This window comes from Candida parapsilosis, contig 005807, assembly GCF_000182765.1.
Source record: "Candida parapsilosis strain CDC317 annotated contig 005807".
Classification (NCBI taxonomy): Eukaryota; Fungi; Ascomycota; class Pichiomycetes; order Serinales; family Debaryomycetaceae; genus Lodderomyces; species Lodderomyces parapsilosis.
In genome coordinates, this window is record NW_023503280.1 from 718,508 (window position 1) to 739,880 (window position 21,373).

At 38.8% G+C, this 21,373-nt stretch overlaps 11 protein-coding genes across 11 annotated transcripts; 6 read left to right on the plus strand and 5 right to left on the minus strand. All coding sequences in view use genetic code 12, as the record gives it.

Moving 5' to 3' along the window:
• Window positions 1-1,126: 1,126 nt before the first annotated feature.
• Window positions 1,127-2,803, plus strand: HSE1 (ESCRT-0 subunit protein; the record flags this gene model as incomplete). The annotated part of the gene is made up of 1 exon (XM_036808186.1): window positions 1,127-2,803. One exon carries the CDS (start codon window positions 1,127-1,129, stop codon window positions 2,801-2,803), a length of 1,677 nt encoding a protein of 558 aa, XP_036664948.1.
• Window positions 2,804-3,040: 237 nt separating this feature from the next.
• On the plus strand, window positions 3,041-3,337 carry SFT1 (Sft1p; the record flags this gene model as incomplete). Its single annotated transcript, XM_036808187.1, has 1 exon — window positions 3,041-3,337. The coding sequence occupies one exon, from the start codon at window positions 3,041-3,043 to the stop codon at window positions 3,335-3,337; it is 297 nt and encodes a 98-aa protein (XP_036664949.1).
• A 148-nt stretch (window positions 3,338-3,485) lies between these two features.
• CPAR2_803250 (uncharacterized protein) lies at window positions 3,486-4,295 on the minus strand (the record flags this gene model as incomplete). The annotated part of the gene is made up of 1 exon (XM_036808188.1): window positions 3,486-4,295. The coding sequence occupies one exon, from the start codon at window positions 4,293-4,295 to the stop codon at window positions 3,486-3,488; it is 810 nt and encodes a 269-aa protein (XP_036664950.1).
• Window positions 4,296-4,528: 233 nt separating this feature from the next.
• CPAR2_803260 (putative ubiquitin-protein ligase) lies at window positions 4,529-9,712 on the minus strand (the record flags this gene model as incomplete). The annotated part of the gene is made up of 1 exon (XM_036808189.1): window positions 4,529-9,712. The coding sequence occupies one exon, from the start codon at window positions 9,710-9,712 to the stop codon at window positions 4,529-4,531; it is 5,184 nt and encodes a 1,727-aa protein (XP_036664951.1).
• Window positions 9,713-10,485: 773 nt separating this feature from the next.
• Window positions 10,486-12,477, plus strand: CPAR2_803270 (pre-rRNA-processing protein ESF1; the record flags this gene model as incomplete). Its single annotated transcript, XM_036808191.1, has 1 exon — window positions 10,486-12,477. The coding sequence occupies one exon, from the start codon at window positions 10,486-10,488 to the stop codon at window positions 12,475-12,477; it is 1,992 nt and encodes a 663-aa protein (XP_036664952.1).
• Window positions 12,478-12,610: 133 nt separating this feature from the next.
• CPAR2_803280 (TLD domain-containing protein) lies at window positions 12,611-14,437 on the minus strand (the record flags this gene model as incomplete). Its single annotated transcript, XM_036808192.1, has 1 exon — window positions 12,611-14,437. One exon carries the CDS (start codon window positions 14,435-14,437, stop codon window positions 12,611-12,613), a length of 1,827 nt encoding a protein of 608 aa, XP_036664953.1.
• A 723-nt stretch (window positions 14,438-15,160) lies between these two features.
• CPAR2_803290 (uncharacterized protein) lies at window positions 15,161-15,927 on the minus strand (the record flags this gene model as incomplete). The annotated part of the gene is made up of 2 exons (XM_036808193.1): window positions 15,161-15,838; window positions 15,889-15,927. 2 exons carry the CDS (start codon window positions 15,925-15,927, stop codon window positions 15,161-15,163), a joined length of 717 nt encoding a protein of 238 aa, XP_036664954.1.
• A 132-nt stretch (window positions 15,928-16,059) lies between these two features.
• On the plus strand, window positions 16,060-17,523 carry CPAR2_803300 (protein kinase; the record flags this gene model as incomplete). The annotated part of the gene is made up of 1 exon (XM_036808194.1): window positions 16,060-17,523. One exon carries the CDS (start codon window positions 16,060-16,062, stop codon window positions 17,521-17,523), a length of 1,464 nt encoding a protein of 487 aa, XP_036664955.1.
• A 186-nt stretch (window positions 17,524-17,709) lies between these two features.
• On the plus strand, window positions 17,710-18,414 carry ERP5 (Erp5p; the record flags this gene model as incomplete). Its single annotated transcript, XM_036808195.1, has 2 exons — window positions 17,710-17,925; window positions 17,980-18,414. The coding sequence occupies 2 exons, from the start codon at window positions 17,710-17,712 to the stop codon at window positions 18,412-18,414; spliced, it is 651 nt and encodes a 216-aa protein (XP_036664956.1).
• A 111-nt stretch (window positions 18,415-18,525) lies between these two features.
• UBA4 (Uba4p) lies at window positions 18,526-19,827 on the plus strand (the record flags this gene model as incomplete). Its single annotated transcript, XM_036808196.1, has 1 exon — window positions 18,526-19,827. One exon carries the CDS (start codon window positions 18,526-18,528, stop codon window positions 19,825-19,827), a length of 1,302 nt encoding a protein of 433 aa, XP_036664957.1.
• On the minus strand, window positions 19,824-21,371 carry CPAR2_803330 (transcription factor TFIIIC subunit; the record flags this gene model as incomplete). Its single annotated transcript, XM_036808197.1, has 1 exon — window positions 19,824-21,371. The coding sequence occupies one exon, from the start codon at window positions 21,369-21,371 to the stop codon at window positions 19,824-19,826; it is 1,548 nt and encodes a 515-aa protein (XP_036664958.1).
• Window positions 21,372-21,373: the final 2 nt, after the last annotated feature.

A 21,373-nucleotide genomic window follows, 5' to 3' on the forward strand; every position in this document is an offset into this window, starting at 1 on the left:
TAAACAATAACAATAGATTGGTTGTGTGTCTTTTTGGATAAAGAAAAATCTTGTCTCGTATCGTAAAACCAAACAAAACAAACAAACAATAAGCAAGTCTTGTAGCTAATGAATTTGGGGGTGGTGGGGGGGGGGGGGAAGTAGGGAAGTACTGATAATAACAATCAACACCAGAACCTCACCAACACAACTCCTCAATATCCTTCAATTGTCTTTAGGAAATTGCAGTTGCACTATTTTTGTTAAGTCACATACACTTACATATATCCGCAATCTACTCAAAAGCATGCATTACATCATCATCATCGACTTCTAAATAAATGAAAACAGAGTGAGAAATGTGTGTGTGTATAAAGAAAAGGAACACAAAAAACAAAAAACAAAAAACAAAAAAAATAGGGGGGGGGGAGGCGAGTTTACAATTGAAAGCTTACTAGTGTGCTACCATATTCACACTTTGAACCTCAACGCAGTCTGGTGGCAAGTGAAGTTTTGACTTTTTGTTTACGTTGTACAACAAGGTAAAATAGAGTAGTTTCTTCCTTGCAATGTAAGAGATGAGAGATGCATTGTAGATCACAGATATACCTTGAGTAGCAAAGTTCGTTGTGTCTATTTATTTTTTTTGCAACAAATTTGCTTGAAACTATGTTGCATCTGGAAAAGATGCTGTTTCGAAAATCAACACTATTGACAGGCGAGTCTTTTTGCCACAGGGTTGAGGATTGGATTGCCACTTGATCTGCTATCGAAAGCATACTCGCGGTCAGTTCCAAAACACTTTTCATTTGTTTTCAGTACACTTTTGTACCAAACCAACGCTATACCACCAAGTCCATGGATATCGAGCCAATTGATAGCCTCCTTAATGTTTCCCTTCGCTCTTCATCTTATCCTTCACACATATAGGATCACTAATAGTGATAATTCCCTTTGTTATTTATTCTCCTTAGCCCTTCTCTCTCTATTTTTGCAACCAAACTTATGTTCTTTAGTCGTACTGCATATAACTTTTAATGGCTGATTTACACCAGAAAATTGTCATTCATACAGAATCTAATCGAATGAAACCAGTGGCAATATTGAACCCAAATCCCCAGATTGTATACCTACCATCAACACACCAATGACAACACTCGACGCATTAATAAACAAAGCTACTGATGCAACACTCACTTCAGATAACTGGCAGTACATTCTTGATGTGTGCGATAAGATATCTTCCAACCCTGAATTGGAAACTAGTAGAGCGGTCAACTTGCTAAAGACAAAAATCACATCCACAAAGGATGCCAATACTATATTAAGATCCCTATCATTATTGGTTGCCATTGCTGAAAATTGTGGATCTCGTATGAAGCAGGAAATTGCTAGTAAATCTTTTCTTGAAGATTGCCTAATCAAGAAATTACTGGATAAGAAGCTACACATTACAGTCAAGTATAGAATAATTGAAGTTCTCGAACAATTGAATAGAAGCTTTAAGTCAGATCCATCGTTGAAACCAATGAATGATGCATATAACAAAGTGAAAACAGAGTATCCTCAGTATATCAAAGCTCAACAGGGTCCTAGTAAGCCAGCAAAGCAGGAAAGGACACAACAGGATAAAAACAAGGAAGATGAAGAATTACAAAGGGTATTGAAATTGTCATTACAGGAATACGAAAATGAGCAGAACTTGAAGAAACAGTATTTGAACAATAAGCCCTTGCCTGAGTCGCAACCACAACCACAACAACAACCACAGCCACAACCGGAGCAACAACGGGCAGCATCCCCAGCTGGATCAGATGCTGAGCAAACAGTTGCAACCGTATCAAAAGTTAGGGCGTTGTACGATTTGATATCGTATGAAGAAGATGAGCTTTCTTTCAGAAAAGGTGACGTGATTACCGTCATTGAATCGGTTTATAGAGATTGGTGGAGAGGGTCTTTACCAAATGGTAAAATTGGCATTTTCCCTTTAAACTATGTCACCCCAATTGTCAATAAAACCCCTCAAGAGTTGGCACGAGAAAACGAAATGGAGAACAGGTTGTTAAACGTTGATCAAAAACAAATTGACCGGTTATTGGCTGTATTGTCGACTAATGACATATCACAAATAAACGAGGATGAAGTTACTGAATTATACAACAATGTCATATCATCACGAATTCAATTGGGCAGTCTCATAGATAAATATAGTGTTCGTCAAGAAGAATTGGGTGTGTTGAATACCCAATTGAATACCGAGGTCAAGTCATACAATGAGTTATTAGATAAGCTGATAAATAACAGGTCAAAACAAGGCAACACTGGTTCCTACAACCAGCTTCCATACCCTACTGTATCACATGCAGTGCCACAAATTGTCCAACAACAACAATCACAACCACCACCACCACCACAAACCACTGGACCTCAATCTCGGTATCAAAGACCAGTTCAAACTCCGGGCCCTCAATCTCATTACCAGCAGCATCAGCAACAACCACAACAAGCAACAGGTCCGCAGTCTCAGTACTACCACCCACAAGCAGCACATCCATCATTGCAACAACCTACGGGACAACCACAACCAGCTGGTACGCAGCAACAGCAATATCACCAGCAAGCACCAGAGTCTCAGTCGCAGTCGCAGTCTCAGCCCCAGCTCCAATTCCAACAACAACAACAACCACCTTCACATCCGCTGTATCAGCAAAGTACAGGCTATAATGCTCAATACAGTGGCGGGCAACAATATCCTCCCTACGCTAACCCACAACATATTAACCAACAAAACACTAGCGCTGGATTTGGTAACTCTGGGTACTAACGTAGTAGTTTTATAGTAGTCCATACACGTTGCCTCTTTATTATTTCACATATTGCGTAGATTTGAGATACTTTGGTGCTCTCGTGGAAGATTCATCAAACTTCGTGGAGTGGGGGGCATTGGTCACAACAGCAAAAAAAAAATTACACCCAGCAAAACACCGCATACAACCGCAACAACTCCATCCACCAAAAGTTTACCAAAACAACCCAGTAGCACTACTACAGCAACTCCAACATGAGCAGTAACCTATATTCACATAGAGAACAACAAAACAATCAAAAATTCGAACAACTAGCCAACACATTACATCAATTTAGAACCACCGTCAATAACGACATTCATGATTCAATACAACAAGAACTGGGATTATTACATCAATTAAATGACAATTTTTCAAGTTTGATGCAGCTGGTTAAGAGTACACTGAGTAATTTGACCAACGTTATGAATCGAAATGCTGGGTTGACGAGAATTGTCGGGATTATATTGTTGGGGTTTTTTGTGATTTGGATGTTGTTTAAGTTGTTTTAAAAAGGGGAGAAAAGGAGGAGGAGGAGGAGGTGTTGGTCCTTGATTGAGAGCGAGAGAGGGAGAGAGGACGAGAGGGAGTTATACCGGGCATGGTCTATTTGCTGACCTGAAAGTTGGCAGCATGATTGTATTTATGAAACAAAAAGGTTTACTTTTTGTTAACTACATCTGATCCTAATCTATAGTTTCCAATAGCACTACCCCAATTGATCTTGGATCTAGTCACAGGCAACAATCTTCTCAAATTCTTGAATGATTGTTGATTTAAATGTTGGAACTGATTAATCAATTTCAATTCAATGGCATTATCAGCTTGATTGATGAAATTGACAACATCACTAGCATTGGAAACCGAGCCACTAATTTCACCACCGCCATCACCAACACTCGAACTCGATACCCCTGATTCGTTATATTTCAAACGAACATTTCCATCTTCAAAATAATGAATGTCTAAATTGATTGAACCAGTGATTTGGCCATTATTGACAGCATATTGACTATGCCATTTCCCCGTGTAGAAATTATCTTGATTCAACTTTTCACCAATTATAACTACTGTATATACTTTTTCCGATTCAGGAATGATTGTAAATGTATAATCTTGGAAATTGTCTTCACCATATTGTTGCAATTTATCAACCAAGCTGGAATCCACTGAAACATCAGGAGTATATGATTCGACATCAATTATTTCTTGCTTACTTATATCAAAAGTGAATTTCTCTTGTTTGATATGATCAATAAATTTCGATGAATGAAGGTCTTTGTTTAATGAGCTGATGATGTAGTCAGATATGACAATTGGTTGTGATTTGATATATTCAGATATAGCATCGTCAATAGTTGATTTGGATGCACCGGATATTGTCTTCAAAGAGCTGATAACTTGAGGTAACTCGGACGATGGTGCACTTTGAATCAATGAAGTAACCAATTCTTCAAATTTAACGGACATTGTGGACCGTAAGAGAGAGAGAGTGTGTGGGTGTTTGTGGATCCAGAATCACGTTGCTGGTGTTGCACCGAAAGTTTGTTGGATTTGATCGTCACTGACAGAGATTCGCACCAAAAAGAGCAACAAACGCCGCACACAATAATCCTTCTCTACATTCATTTGAGAACAATCCCGCTCTTATCCCTTTATTGACAATATGCTATTTTGCTGTAAACATAATCACGACTCCAACCTCATGACAATAAAAATGCACCAGCTCCTTCTTTAACTGCTTGCAACAACTTCTCCTTCATCACATCCCTACTGGAATACTTTGGTATCTTTAAATAATTAGCACAAGTCATAACACTAGGCAAATAATCGTCATCCTTCAACCCATCTTCAGCATGTTTTCGGACAACCGTCAATTCCGGCCGCAATGCCTTGAATCCACCAATGGGCAATTTGGGAGATCCAGTAAGAAACTGCAAAAATTGCCTCTTTTCTTCCAAATTGAAATCAATTAAAATCTGAATCAAATCTTTAATCTCTGGCGAATCTTTGCTATATCCATGATTAGCCACAATTGCCGAAGACAACGCATCATATGACCAGTCTTCTTCACAGTTACCAAACAACTCAACCAACTCTTGTGGAGAAAATATTACCAATGAAGTTATGGGGAATACTTTGGAAAATCCATCCATAAAAGCTTTGGCTTGATGAACAACACCAGTAAACAATGTATGCTCAAGAACTTTGGTAATGTAAAGATCTAAATTACCTGCTTGAACCAATGTATCGCTACCGTTGGGTATCAATTCGTATTTAGGGTAACCTGGTAATTCAAAATATATCCCCAAATCACCAAGTTTGGCGCCATCAATTTCAACAAAATCTCTTTGTTCTGGAGCAACAGTTTCAAAACCCCTGGCATATTTTTGCAAATGCAGTAATGACTTGGCCAACTCGGGATCAACCATTCTCAAATTTTGTAAAGAAACAATCTTTTTCATTAGTTTTTGATTCATTGGTTGTAATTGTGAAGATGAGTTCTTTTGATTGAAAAATTGCACCAATTTGAGAAATACGGGGTTGAAATTGAAATCAATGATTCTTGAATCCAACAAAGCCCGGGCGATAAACTTACCCAATGATGAAAAGAAATACAAAATCTTTTTCCCGTTTTCATTATTAACTTGCTGCTTATCCATTGGTGATGGAAACAAACCATGCTTATTCTCAACATACCCTTCGGCGTCACCATCATATCTGTCCTCATCCCTCCATAGCTTCAATTTGCGTTTCGAAAACTCTTTGGACACTGTTGAGTAAAACTCCAAAGTTGGTCCTAATCCCGATCCAACTTCATCAAAGTATTCAATTTCCAAAATACCGGGAGTGGAACCATACATACCCAATACTTTTAATGCACTTTGCAACATCATCTTTCTCGATATTCTAACCTTGTGTCTGTTTGGTCTACCCAATTGCGGTCTTTGGTTATATGCAGAATTAGTATTTGAGGTATCACTACCTCGACCGTCCTCGTAATCTTGGTTTGTCCTCAATTGCCATTGATGAATCAAACGTGAATAGCCAAACGAAGTAGACTGAAAAAAGAATATCCTCGTTGCCAATGGGAATATGAATGGAAATTGCTTTGTCAAGTTTATGCTCCATCCAGGTAATGTACCGCTAGCCACAACCAAAGGCTCTTCCAATTGTCTATTCAATTTTGCTGTTAATTTCCAATTGATGAATTCTTTAACCGGAACACTGGGTTTACCACTATGATGAACAAATGTATTCATTTTGAACAATACTTTTAATAGCTGCAAAACACCAATCGTAGTTTTATCGTAAATTGCCAACTCAGTATCGTCAACAGTGGTATTGTAGTTTTTGAACACACTCTCACTGCTCACTTCGGTACTGACTTTTCTGAAGGTTACTTGGTGAACTCCATTCCAAATTTTCTTGGGATCAACTATTTCATCTGGCTTCGATTGAGCTGCTCTATAAATAGCTCCATATATTGTTGTTTCAACGGGAATGACTTCCCCATTAATCAAAAATTCCAAGCTATAGTCTGACTTTTTGCCGTCATCTTCATTACCTATACTTCGATTGGAACCCATACTTGATAATTGTTCCATAAATTGTAGCCTCAGTTTTAAGAATGAAAGGATTGATTTAAATGTAGCAATTGCGTGGACAGACACAACTGTGTTTTGCAAGCTAGTGGGCATCTTGACATCGCCCAGATCACCCTCCAAGTTCAATTTCAATTTAATTTGATTCGCCATTAAGGTAGCTTGATGTTGATCACGAGACGATGCTGAGTGATGATTATGACCTCCAGCTGCCACAATCTCAAAAGATTCTGACCTTGTTAAAGCTTCAAGCAATTGATGCACGAGCAACTTTGCATCTGCACAGCTGTCATTAAAAAACGAGTGGATGAACGCACGATAACATGGATTAGATTCAAAAACGTGTTCTGAATCATTCTGTGCCAACAAGGTTGTTAGTTGTGTAAAAACACCGGTAGAAATGAGCTCGAAACTGGAAACGTGAACCTTAGAAGATCCTCCCTTTAAAGCAAACTTGAATTGTTCCCAGACCTGTAGCCATTGGTCGTAACTGAATGATTTGGTAGCCTTTGTATCGGATAAGATGTCCTTGATATGATGTAATATGTGCATGTGTTCGGAAAGCTCACTGCTTTGAGACATCTTCTCTTCATTGTATGCCTTGTGAATTTCAGAAACTGCCAATTTTATCCTGAAATAAACATCCCTCATCGAAGTTCTATATTCGTACTCTTTAGTAAACTCGACGTCGATGTATTTATTTGCAAATGAGGTCAGAAAATGATTTTGCGAAGATCGTGACCTAGATCTTCTCCTTAAAAACGAGGAGCTTTTTAATATAGAAGCAACGTCATTCATCAATCCCTCTCTTTCAAAAGGTTGTAAGAATACGCCTGGCGCTTTTTGCAACAATACATTTAATATCTCCAATGCACTTAATATCAACATGGTTGAGTTGAGACTCTTGAGGTCATCTGCCCGGTTAGTGATGGGAAAGTCGTCTTCATGCTCGTCTTCACCATCATCTTCATCATCATCTTCATCATCATCATCGTCATCATTGTCATCATCGTTATCATCGTCATCATCGTCATCATCGTCATCCTCTTCATCCTCCTCTTCAGGGTCATGGCTCTCTTCATCCATCTCTTCATCGCTTTCATCATTGTTTCTTTCGTCACTGGAAAGATGGTCATGAGCATCATCGAAATCTTCAAAGTCACTGGTTCGCATGTCTACATCCTCATCTTGCTTTCTGGACTCTGACAACTTCTTTAATCCTTGCAAAACTTGTGGCAGGTATTGATTGACAACAGAAGCTAATAATCCAGAAACAAGCTCATGATGCTTAATTTGCCCCAACCGAGATGCATCCATGGAATTGACGATTCTGTACAAAACAATGAACCCTCTTCGCCTAATGTCGACATCTGTTGTTGCTTGAATACTGTAAATCAGCAATGTCCAAATTTCGTTGATAAATTTCCAATAATCATCAGGAATAATCTCATTGCACAATTCTTCTCTTTTATTGTTAACACACACTCTCTCCTCGTAATCTTCGAAATCCGGTTTCAAGTAAAGCGCTTTTCTTGGTGTATAATTTATTGGTACCAAGTACCCTATCAAAGTCAAAAACTGTGACACCAACTCTTTGGGAGCAGCTAACAACGCCTCAATCGAGATTTCAACGTCATCACCTTTCAAGGAATCACCGTTTTCCCCACGCCTTGCTCTCGCAAACTTATTCAACGATTTTACAATTATTGACCCAATGTCACAATCACTCAATAGAATCTTGGACACTTCAATGCTGACACTCGACAAGATGATCAATGACTTGATCAAGCTTAGGCACGAGCTAAAAGACAACGCAACATGTTCAGACTCTGCACTGGTATTCAGCGATTTGTTACAACTGACTAAGATTACATTGACAAACTCTTTAAAGAATAACTCCTTGCCCGTAAAGAGCTCATTCAAATACTCTGGCTTATTCTTAAAGCATTCAATGATTCTTGCGATTGTGATCCATGCATTTTCAACAACGTTTTGGTCATTATGTGCTCTAACAACTTCGGTTATGCCGTTGAAAGCCTCCTTGATTTTGTTGAAATTCGACACGGAGATATTGGTGCACGAATTCGACACAATACTAAGACATTTCCGTTGGGCATGGACTGTTAGGAAATCAAGGTATTGCAAACAAGCAGTTAACCCATTGTTTAAAATAATACTGTTATGTGATATGGGATCTCTGGAAATCATTTCAAGCGTCTGTAATGCTTGCTCCGTAAGATCGATATACTTTATTTCTAAAAGCTTATTGCATAATGCTTGTACGGCGTTGTTGTTCAATGCATCGTGAATAAAATCCTGATTGACTTCCAAAAAGTTATACAAACAACGACAGGCAACAAGGTGCAACTCCAATTCATCCTCTAATGCTGGGTCCTCCATTATATTCACAAGACTCTTGGCTAATCTGTTGGATGGAATCAAACGCTCAGCAGTTAATCCATTCATCATGAGCAAATTTTCCGAGATTTGGTTCAATGATTCAAGAATAATAAAAGTGTCTCCCCTTTGCTCCAAATTGTTGATGAGTGCGCCAATATTTTCACCATCTTGTGAACCACCACTACCACCAAACATAATACCACCTCCCATTAATCTTTGCATGACGTCAACAAACCCCGCGGGGGCATCTCTGTCGGTACCACTCCTACTCCCTCCGGCGGCGGTTTCATTTGGTGCCTCACTTCCTCTTGCTCCCGACAAAGCACCAATTGCACGAAGGAACTCAGCACGGGTATCATCTAAATCCCCCTCTGCTCTTTGTTCCTCATTGGAGCTACTGCTATCACGATTGATGTTTCTGTCGTCACCAGATCCAGAATTGATCTCTGCTACCCTTCTAGCTTGCATAAGTTGACGAAGAAAATCGGCAGTTTCTAGCATTTCCAATTCATCCTCTTCATTTCGTTCGTTATCACTTCGGCCAAATGACTCTTCTTCGCCATCGTCGTCGTCGTCGTCTTCTTCGTCTTCGTCTTCTTCTTCAATAATCGGATCATTGTGAAAGTCTTCATTTTCGTCTATTTCACTACCGCTATCAGCTGCTGTAACAACAGGTTCCAGTGGTTCAAGAGGCTCCTCGTTGACAAGTTGCAGTTGACTCAACTTCCTATGTTGTGCTTGTTGTGAAAGTCTCAAAAGTGAATCATCTTCGTCAGAAAGTTGAGAATCATCAGAATCATTGGGTAATGCAAGTCGAGATTTGTAATCTCTGGCGTTGTTTTGATTGTTAGAAGCCCTGTTAGATGTATGTTCACTGGACATTCTTTACACCGCGTGATGGTTTAATTGTGGATGTGTCTTTGAGTATTGTACGGTGTCGCTTAAAAACCAAATGCAAATATTATCTTTGAACAATATAAACTGTGTTATTAATGGACCCCTTTCAATGCTAATTGGAGTATAAAAAGTGCTGTAAATGCGACAAACTTGTATTTGGTAAAAAGATCTAATCAAGGTTTCCACTTTGACTTTGCTTGCAAGTTCCTTGATGCACAATGTAAATACTGCTATTGTTTTTTGGTTGGATTTTTTATACACTTATCTTTGAAAATGTGTGGCAAAAAAAAATTAAAGTGTAAAGGATTGTTTGATTTTGAAGTAAAGCTTGTGAGAGAAACAAAGGGAAAGGGAGAGAGAGAGAGAGAGATAGACCTATTTACAGCTGTCGCATCAATTGGACTTTTTACGAATTTTACCTTTTTTATGACATCACGTGCCCAAAGTTAAGGAAAACCAGACAATTCATTGCGATTCCATATAAGGTTAAGATCTATATATATAGACTTGTCAATAATGCAGAGGTACCATACTGTGTCTCAGTCGATTCAACCCTTCGCGAAGCAATTAAGCCATTCTACTAGCACATTTTGTTTATATAGATTACCCAATTATGAGATTGTACATATGTCGCAAAGATTTGTAAACAGTCAATTAATTCGCGACACAGTTGTTTTAATTCCCTTGTTTTTGCGTTCTTGTGTATTGAGATGAGGTTGTAAGAGTCTTTACCCAAATATCTCATCACTGATAAAGCAATGGCAAATCCAAATAAAAATCGCCCAAGCACTGGCAAGAATAAGGAACCAAACGATATCAAACCGGTCACTGAGGACTCGAGGTTCAAATCGGTTCATAATGATCCCAGATTCAAATTTCCAAATTTCAAGAATTTAAAAGTCAAGGTAGATGATAGATTCAGCAAAAAGGAATTGAAAAAGCTTACCGGAAGCAAAGTCAAGATTGACAGGTATGGAAGAAAGCTTGAAGAAAAAGATCAAGAACTTAACAAGTACTATGAATATGGCGACGAAAGCTCAAGCCAGGAAAGTGAGGAAGAGCACCTGGGAGAGGAGCTGGACGAGGAGGAGGATGATGTGGAAGCTTTGAGTCGCAGAATTCGAGGCGAAGAGGAAGAGTTGGATAGAGCAAGAGGTAAAGGTCTTGCTAGTTCCTCATCTGAGCTGTCATCTGATGATTCTTCATCAGATAGTGAACTGGAGTTAGAGGAAGTGGAGAGCGAGTCTGAGATTGAGTTGGAAGAAAATGCACCAGGAGAAGCAGACCCAACCTCATCCTTTGCTGTTGTCAACATGGACTGGGACAACTTGAGAGCAGAAGATTTGATGGCCACATTCTTGTCGTTTGTACCAAAAGGTGGAAATATCCAATCGGTTAAAATCTACCCTTCAGAGTTTGGAAAAGAGAGGATGCAGAAGGAAGAAATAGAAGGACCACCAAGGGAATTGTTCAAAAAAAAGGGTAAGAAGATGGAAGAGTCGGATTCAGAGTCAGATTTAGATTCCGATGTTGACATCCAAGATCCTAAAGAATTGGAAAGGGTTACACGTAAATTGTACGAGCAGGATGATGGAAAAGAGGATTACGACAGCAAGGCTTTACGTCGATATCAACTCCAGCGATTAAGATATTATTACGCCATCGTGAAGTGTGACTCTGTTCAAACGGCGAAAAATATATATGAAAACGTTGATGGTACGGAATACGAATCAACAGCAAACGTTTTTGACTTGCGATATGTACCAGAGGATATGGAGTTTGATGAAAATGATGCGAAAGACGAGTGCTTCAAGGTATCACCAAATTACAAGCCTGAATCCAGATTTGTGACTGATGCATTGCAGCACTCCAAAGTGAAATTAACATGGGATGAGACTCCAAAGGAACGGCTCACGTTATCTTCAAGACCACTTTCTCAGAAGGAAATAGAGGCAAATGATTTCAAGGCATACTTGGCTAGTGATTCAGATGAAGATGACGAATTAGAAAAGAATGGTGATGGATTTGATTTGAAGTCCAAATATCAAAGCTTGTTGGGGAAAACTTTCAAAAAGGGTAGAGACTCGGGTGACGAAAGCGACGACGTGGATATGGAAATAACATTTGACCCAGGTTTAAAAGACGCATCAGAAAAGGAAGCAGTGGAAGCAAACTCTGAGAAAACAACCATCGAAGCTTACAAGATGAAAGAGAAAGAGAGACGTCAAAAGAGACTCAACAAATTCAAGGAAAGTAAATTGAAAACGGAACCAGATGAAGAGGAGACAAGCAATGCTTCAAAGAAGAAAAGCAAGGGTCGTCGTGGTAAACAAGCTGATAATGTATCTGAAAAGGAAAAGGCCGAATTGGAGTTGGTGCTCATGGATAATGATCAGAAGCATGAACATTTTAGCATGAGGGACGTGCTCAAGAATGAAAAGTCAAAGAAGAACAAAAAATCAAAAAAGAAGAACATTGATCAAGAAATGGTTCAAGACAACTTTGAAGCAAACTTGAATGATCCTAGATTCGATGAAGTTTTTGAAAGTCATGACTTTGCGATAGATCCAACCAGTAGTGAGTTCAAGAAAACTGAGACAATGAAAAAAATTTTGAAAGAAAGATCTGCCAGAAACAAAAATGGAAACAGCAGAAGTCATGATAGAGACAACAAAAAACGTAAAATCAAGGATAATGACTATGATAATGCAAAATCAATTGCAAAGAAATTGAAAAGTAAAGTGAAATAGTTCTCGTGTTAAAAAAGGCAATAGTAACTAACGGTTAACCATTTACATGTGTTGCGCAGACATTAGAGTAACTCTGGAACCAATTATATTCTAAACTCTTGTTTATACAAAATTACCTAGTCTAGGAGTGACTTTATCGATTGTAGCTACCGTGATTACCAACTAAACCTGCCATTTCTAAAAATGCTCTTTCTTCACCCATACTTCGTACATTCACACTTTGCCTAGCATTGGCTTGCTTTTCCTCCCACTCCCATTGCTTTCTTTGTTCATCTAATTCTTTCATTGAGCCAATACCCCATACTTCGAGATCAGTGATGGTGAACCTATCCTCAAAATTCTCATTGGCGAGCTGGACCTGAGTTGATGGTTTAAAGAAGTTGGTGGCATTGTTTTTCAGCTGGACCAAATGTCTAAATACAGCAAACTCTAAATTGGCCTCTATAGTCAAGGAGACATCTCCTGGGTAGTATCTTTGATGACCATTTTTGTTTAATGGTTGCAAATTACCAAACCCCAAACCCATCCCCTGGTTATTGAAGTATATCAGCTTTCCTTTCGTCACATCACTATGAATACTTTTGTAGCAATCAGCACGAGGAGTCATCGATAAAATTACTGTAGATGTATCTCCAAAATTCTTCTTGTTAGAGCTTTGCCAAGGTTCTTTAATCACAACGCAATAAGTAATTCTGTCATTGTCATTCTGCCATGGTCGTAAATGATTCTCTTGCTTTAAAAAGTACCTTGGATATGCTTCATCAAAGTTCTGATAACGTCTGTTGGTTTCCATTGTTTTTTGCTTGATTCTTTTTCCACTAACAATTAAGAAAGTGGGAGCCTGCCATTTGAAGATCTTGGTTTCTAAAGAACGGATCGAGAAGCCAGACTCTGACCCAGCGTACAATTTTACTGCATTTTCTGTCGTTACTTGCAAATCACTCCCAATTCCTTTTAACACAGAAGATATATAAGCGAGCGTTGCTACTGATACAAGTTTGGTAGGCTTAAACTGGATCCCCTTTTGCAATAGCTCACTAGAATGTGCTTCATCATTTACAAGTGTCGATGAAGTAAAAAGTTCTGTCGACAACCTCTGTAAACTATTTTGATAGAAGTTGGGCAAAAGATCCAAAACACCCTTTGAGAACTGATCAAAAAGAATTGACTCCTCATTCAATTTACTTGCCAGCAAGTTGACATCAATGAACCTCAAAATTGATGTCGCATATACTTCAAACTCGTTCCATTGTTTGAGTCGTGAAATGAATTGTGCCCCCATTGACCCTCGTTTTTGCAATTGGGTGGAACTGGCAATGAGTAACATGGTATTAGTTTCAACGAAGCTCTTCGCATCTAGTTGCAACAGATCAGAATCTATGTCTTTCAATGAACAAAAAGGGGCATTTTTCCAATCCACTTTCTTCGCTCTAAGGCTTATCTCATCAGACTCTTCAAAAGGAAGTAACAAAGGCACCTCCAATGCGACATCCCCCTTGTCATCAACAACTTGTTTTATTCGTGATTCTGATAAAGACGCAAACCATAATTTCAAAAAATCAAAATCCTGACTCAACACTTTATTATATCTCCCCAGCATGAAAACGAATGCAATGACAAATTCTTGAATTGTCAAGTATTCACTCGCTTCTTTGTCATCCATCAAAAACGGAAACTTGCCCAAACCCTTCATCATTAGAAAAAGAACATCATCCATTAGTTCATTCCATAGTTCAAGCGATATACCCTTTCCGAAACTCAATTTGGTTTTCAAGTCAGCTTTCGATATGGTTGTTTTATCGTTTTCATCTATTACGAATCTAACAAACGCAAGTTCCAGCGGTTTTAGCACTTGCAAGCATCTTGTGTAGAAAAGATTGTAGACGTCAGCTTTGGTAAGGGTAATCAGAAGCCCGCCATTGGGGTCATTTGCCCGGTTTGTACTTGGTGTTTGTCCCATTGAGCAACAATGATTAAAATGCGTAGCAAAGATCGGGGGTTGGGCGGAGATTATTTTTCTCCGATCCCTATTTTTCTTCTCCCCAGATTTTGTCTCATAAGAAGTTACTCCGGGTCCTAAGGTGTTTCTTGGTCAACTACGCTTTTGACGTGTATAGAACGATGGTTATTGAAAATTCGTAGCCTCTTATGGAGTGTTAATTGAAACTGTTTATGGGTGTAGCTGCGTATATTAGTTAGAGGTGCATAGATTAGCATGGTCATTATTTTGCTTCCCACAAAGTTATAAAGCAGCTTCCTTAAACCTTTGCCTCTTGAATATGTTAGAGTATCCTGAAACAAATCCTTAGAAGAAACCTGGAGAGATTTTCCAGGGTGGTTTCATATGAGTACAACTCCTCAGAATGTACAGGATAAAAAATCGTTGAATCTCTGAAAAGTTTTACGTTATGAACTTTGATGACTGCTACAAACGTTATTTGTTCCCGTATCTTTTATCGATTCTAAAAGATCAGGGTGTCATGAGTTAGTGGAGTAGTTAATATAATGAACAAACAACATCATGTCTATCAAAAGAGCAGGCTGTAGTGCTTCCATTTACTCAATACCACACTATTCATACGCGTGTTAGAACAAATTTTGCACAAACATAACCATTCATTGCTCAAAATTCCTTCACTGGTCCTCTATATTCAGAATGAATCCTTATGAACAACTATTCACGTCAATTCAACAACTCATCGAGGAACTCCTTTGCTCGAACTTCCAAATCAAGTATGACTTTCTTGAATTCACCATAGAGCCCAGTTGAGTTTAAAATTGCGTTTTCTTCAGAGTCGGCATCAACAGTATCACTTGATCCATCTCTATAGCGTCGTTCCATCGAATTTTTCTTCAACAACGCTTTTGTAAAGCTTACCATGACTAATGAAAAGTAAATCCTGACAAAACACATTGTTATGGTTGTAGCAAATATAAAAAACAACTCTCTACCGGCTGAAGCAGACTGAGAGGATAAATCAGCTCCTTCGTCACTTGAATCCGTTTTCCTTTTCATCAACGCATCACCACTGGCATCTTCACCACTTGCATCCTCTGAGTTGAACCAAAAAAAGACAAAATAAATTGTGTAGAAGGTTCCTATAATAGTGTCAATGAGATAGACAACCGTGGCTAAGGATATTTTTCGCAAATTTCGTGACTTGTGTCTCAAATTTATCAAAGCCGTGGCGTATATTGGCAACATGATAAGAGCCAAAGAATTGTAAAGCCACTGCCAAAAGTCTATAGGATGGCCCGTAAACAATGATAGAATACCATATAAACCACCGGCTTTATTGAGAATTGTGATTCCAAGGATGACCTCAACGCCAATAAACAATGGGACGAATCCCAAAAATTTCTTGCAAGTTAGTACATTACCGTTTGTGAACTTAATTTTTTGGAACATACTTGCGGTAACAATCGTTGTAGACTGGATGGAATTGCCATATTTAGCTTGAAACGATCACAGACACTTTCAATGTGTTCCAATTTTTTTTATTTTATTTTTCTTTTTTCCATTGATTCAACCTCGCAACAAGTGATAGAAAAAGCTTCTCATCGCATTTGCAACTACAATCGATGAGTGCCGAAGAGATAGAGTCGAAGTTGGGCCAGTTGGATTTTTCTGATCTGGAGATAGACAGTGATACTGATTCTGATAGTGGAGATGATAATGAGCAATCTACTCTGAGTCAGGCCAGTAAACCGTTAGCTTCTAAACCATTGGAGAAGGAGGATATTGTTACCAAGTATGCCGATAAAATAAAGACTGAGCCATTCAAAAAGGGGCCACAAGTTACAAAAGATAGATCAAAGAGGGCAACTGTTGAGCAAGTTTTGGATGCTAGAACATTACGATTTTTGGGTAAAATTTTTCGTTCTGGTCTTATAACTAGAATCAATGGCTGCATAAGCACTGGGAAGGAAGCAAACATTTACCATGGAACTCATGATGACGAAGGTGTTACAGAAGAGTTTGCCGTGAAAATATATAAAACTTCAATTTTGGTTTTTAAGGACAGAAAGAGGTATGTCGACGGAGAATTTAGATTTAGAAATACCAAAGATCAAGGAAATCCAAGAAAAATGGTTAAAATTTGGGCTGAAAAGGAATTTAGAAATTTGAACAGGATTTACCAAAGCAACGTGCCCTGTCCCAGGCCGTACGTCATTAAATCGCATGTGTTGGTGATGCAGTATTTAACTGAAGGTGATGATCAACCATCTCCTAAATTGAAGGACTATTCATTCAAAAATATTGAAGACATTATCAAATATTATCGAGAAATGCTTATTTGCATGAGGCGGTTGTTTCAAAACTGTCGATTAGTTCATGCGGATTTAAGTGAATACAACTCTATTGTGCACAAGGACAAATTGTACATTATTGATGTTTCACAGTCGGTAGAGCCCGACCATCCCATGGCTCTTGATTTCTTACGAATGGATATCAAAAATGTAAACGATTATTTTGCGAGACAAAATATTGACATATATCCGGAGAAAGCAATATTCACGTTTGTTACTGAACCTTTGGGTATTGAGGATATAGAACAAGCTTTGAATTCTTACTTAGATTCAACTCCTTTAAAGACGACAAAGGATCAAGAAATTGAGGATGAAATCTTCAGATCCTTGCACTTGGTTAGATCCCTAAAGCATTTGGACGAAAGAGATTTTCAAAAGTTTTCAGAAGGAGGTGTTGACACAATGAGGGAATTGGTTGCACCCGCCCTACCGTCTGAGGAGACAACCGCAGCCAATGGCGACGACTATGATGAGGCGCAAGATGAAGAGACAAACGAAACCGAAACCGAAACCGACAAAGGCTCTGAAGAGGATTATAGTGATGATGACGAGGACGAGGATGAGGACCTGCTGGACGAGGACGAACACAACAAACCCAAGGGAAAGAAGTATGAGGACAAGGATGAAAAGAAGGCAAGAAAAGAAGCAGTGAAATTGGCTAAACAGGAAAAGAGAAAAACTAAAATGAAAAAGCACGTGAAGAAGAAGCTTATTAATAAGCGGAAAGGTAAGTAAAAGTTATCCCATATTGCTAAGTGATGGATGTGTAGAGATTGTATAATCGAAACGCGTATGAAAATGTCACGTGTAAGAAATCGACAACAAAAAAAAATTGATGAAAAAAAAAAGTGCCAAATCAGAGCAATACGTGTAAAATCACATTTCCTCCTTCCACGAAAACTTTCCTTCACATCACACATAATGCTCAGTTTGTCGAGGTTAATTGCTGTCTCTGTTGTATTACTTCAACTTACGAATGCTTTGCATTTCTATGTTCGCACAGGTGAAACCAAATGCTTTTTTGAAGAATTGCAAAGAGATACTTTGGTTGTTGGTAAGATTGACGCCTATGAAAAGGACGATCATTCAAACGAATACTCAAAGAATGGAAAATTAAGAGTACAAATCACAATTGTTGTATGTATATATCAAAAATGCTTTTTTGCGTTCAATTAATACTAACTATCTTAGGAAACATTTGACAACAATCATCAAGTCATTGATCAAAAGTCGTCACCTAATGGTGAATTCACGTTCACTTCTTTGGATTCTGGGGAACACAAGTTCTGTTTGACGCCAGTGTATTCCGATAACACTCACAATAAATTACATCGTATATTCTTTGATGTTGTCCAAGGGTCAACTCATGATTATGTTGATTCAAAATCCACCAAGCTGGTTGACGAATTAACAAAAAGAGTCAACACTTTGTACGAAAAGTTGGACAAGATCCATTGGGAACAGGAAACAATGAGAGAGAGGGAAGCTTTGTTTAGAGATCAAAGTGAATCTACAAACTCAAGAGTTGTAAAGTGGTCTATTGTCCAGTTGTTTGTTTTGATTGGTACATGTGTCTATCAATTGCGTCATTTGAAATCATTCTTTGTTAAGCAAAAGATTGTGTAAATTTGAGTAGGGCTAATTAAGTTTAGAAATAAAGCTGTATCAAAGTGTATTTTTTCAACAACATCAGCTCTTCGCGAACATTTATTTGGTGAATCTTTTCCAAACCCAGTGATGACACCAACAACAGAAGACGAACTACGTGATAAGATCCGCTTACTAGAACTCGAAAATGAAACGTTAAGACTGCTGAAGCGGACTTCCAACGTGTATTCAAAAGTCGACGAGTACTTCAGCCTTGACGAGTACAAGAGATATGGTCGGCAAATGATAGTGCCGCAGTTTGGGTCATTAGAGTCTCAAAAAAAGTTAAAGATGTCCAAGATTTTAGTTGTTGGTGCGGGCGGCCTAGGGTCTCCCGTATTGGAGTACTTATCGGCCGCTGGAGTGGGCGCAATAGGCATACTTGACGATGACATTGTCGATATGAGCAATCTCCATCGTCAAGTTATACATCAGACCACTACTGTGGGAACTCTTAAATGCGAATCAGCAAAAGCCTTCATCAGAAAGATCAATCCTCATGTGAACATTTTTACCCATCCCATGAGATTAAGCAATGACAATGCTTTTGAAATATTCAATCAATACGATTTGGTTCTTGATTGTACAGATCACCCTGCAGTAAGGTATCTCATTAATGACGTGTGTGTGCTTTTAGGGAAAACCATCGTGAGTGGGTCTGGCCTCAAAGCGGATGGACAATTTACAATATTGAATTTCAGAAATATTGGTCCTTGTTATCGATGTTTTTATCCCCAGGCACCAAGCCCAAGCACAGTAACATCTTGTGCAGATGGTGGGGTTATAGGTCCAGCAATTGGAATGGTTGGGATTGCGATGGCTATGGAAACGATAAAGGTTCTAACGGAATATTACAATGAAGAGAATTTCAAACCTTTTCTTTCGTCGTACTCAGCCTACCCCCATCAACAAATTAGGAATTTCAAAATGAGACCCAAACAGATCAATTGTATAGCTTGTGGAAAGAGGAGAGAGATAACCAAGGAGAAGATTGAGAATGGCGAGATTGATTATGTTGCATTTTGTGGGAAGGTTGCTTATGAGCCCTTGGATCAAAAGCATAGAGTGTCTGTAAAGGACTACCATGGCATACTAAATCTGGGCAAGGTTCACAAGTTGATTGATGTCAGACCAAAGGAACAGTACAACATCACCAAACTTCCCAATTCTGTAAACATTGAATGGGACCCCGTATTTAGAAAGCTCGAGTCGTTAGAGGAGTATCTACCCATTCAAAAATCGGATGACATTTATTTGATTTGCAGGTACGGCAATGATTCTCAATTAGCCACTAAAAAGTTACACGACCTAGGTTTTCAAAATGCGAAAAGTATAGACGGTGGGATTGACAAATGGTCAGAAGTAATTAACTCATCGATTCCTAAATACTAGCTTTTGAATTTGGGATCCAACCTTTCAATTAGTAGAATACCTGATGCCGTTCCAGCAGCATATACTGAACTACCAATTACATTTTCATTCCATGCGACGGAGCTAATCATGACTTGCAATGGCATATATGATGCTTGGATTGGGCTTTCAATGTCCATTTTCTCGTAATCGGCTGATATTGATATGGTGCTGGTTTCGTCCAAAGTGACTTTCCAGAGTTTTAATGGGACCATCACCTTATTTCCTCCTTTACTGGAAAAGAATTTTCTTGTATAGTTCATCAATATAACATCACCTGCATCTGTTCCGGTTAACATGAATGGATGACCCAAGATTTCCGATAGCTTGAACGTTGTCATATGACTATTCAACCTCAACATTGTCGAAGATGTATCTTGTAGCGATCGAAGACACAAGATATTGCTATTTTCGGGATTATGCGCAAGAAGCAAATCCTGTATGATGTAATTATACGTGGGCTTTATTGTCGACTTTTCTGATAATGGACAAAATACATCGACTAATGGATCCAGGGTTGAAAAAGCCATTCCTCTGTATGCCTGGCCATTGATGATATTCACATACTCGTTATCACAACTAATGGGCACAGATACAATGCTCGAAATCGGTCCATCCGACACAAATGTTTTGAAATTAGGCTGTGATATATTTCCATTTTGACGTAAAGGTAATTCAAACTCCATTATATACCCATCTGCACTTCCTGATAGTAGTTTGTCAGCACCGACAAATGAGAAACAAGTGAGATTGGACGAACCTTTGCTATTTGATCTGTATCTGCAAGACGGTTCCTCAACAACACCAAACTGGGGCAAAGTGTCGTCAACTCTTAGCAAGTGAATCTCCCCATTTTTGAGGACGCAACCTAGGATACCTATCACGGGACTGTTAGTGTAGATTGGGGCCCATTGGATATCTGTTATAGCTTCAAAGTTTGAAGTCACCAATACGTGCTTAAGGTGCAACTCATTCAAAAATGCGTTGTATTCCCATATTTGTATACAAGATTGGATATTCTTTTGGGGAACATTGTTGAAAACATTCAACTCTGGATTAGTAGCATTGACTTCTGAGAGTCCCTTTTCTCCACTGATGACCCCAATAGCTAAGTAGCTTGTACCGTCCTTTTTGTCCAACTTATCCAGTAGCCATTGCATAGATGTTATACATCCACCCACCCCAACGGCAAAAACATTTCGGTTTGTAAATTCATTCAACGCCGTGGGGTTTGGTCCCAAAGTGACGTCATGTGACGTTTTCCCCAAACTGACATGGACCAGGATATCAGAATCAAACCTAAATTTCACGTAATCAGAGTCCACTTCCTTGACTGTTAGTTCACCAATCATTAACTCTTCGGGAGGAATGTAGAGGTTCTCTCTTGACGCATCTTTGAATCGTTGTGCTAGGGACTCATCCAAGATAAACAACTTTTCACCCCAATGCGCTTTATACTGCTTTGCGATGTCGTAGAAACGCTCGTTATTACCATAGTTCAGCAAAAACTTTCCTCTAAAGTTCATTG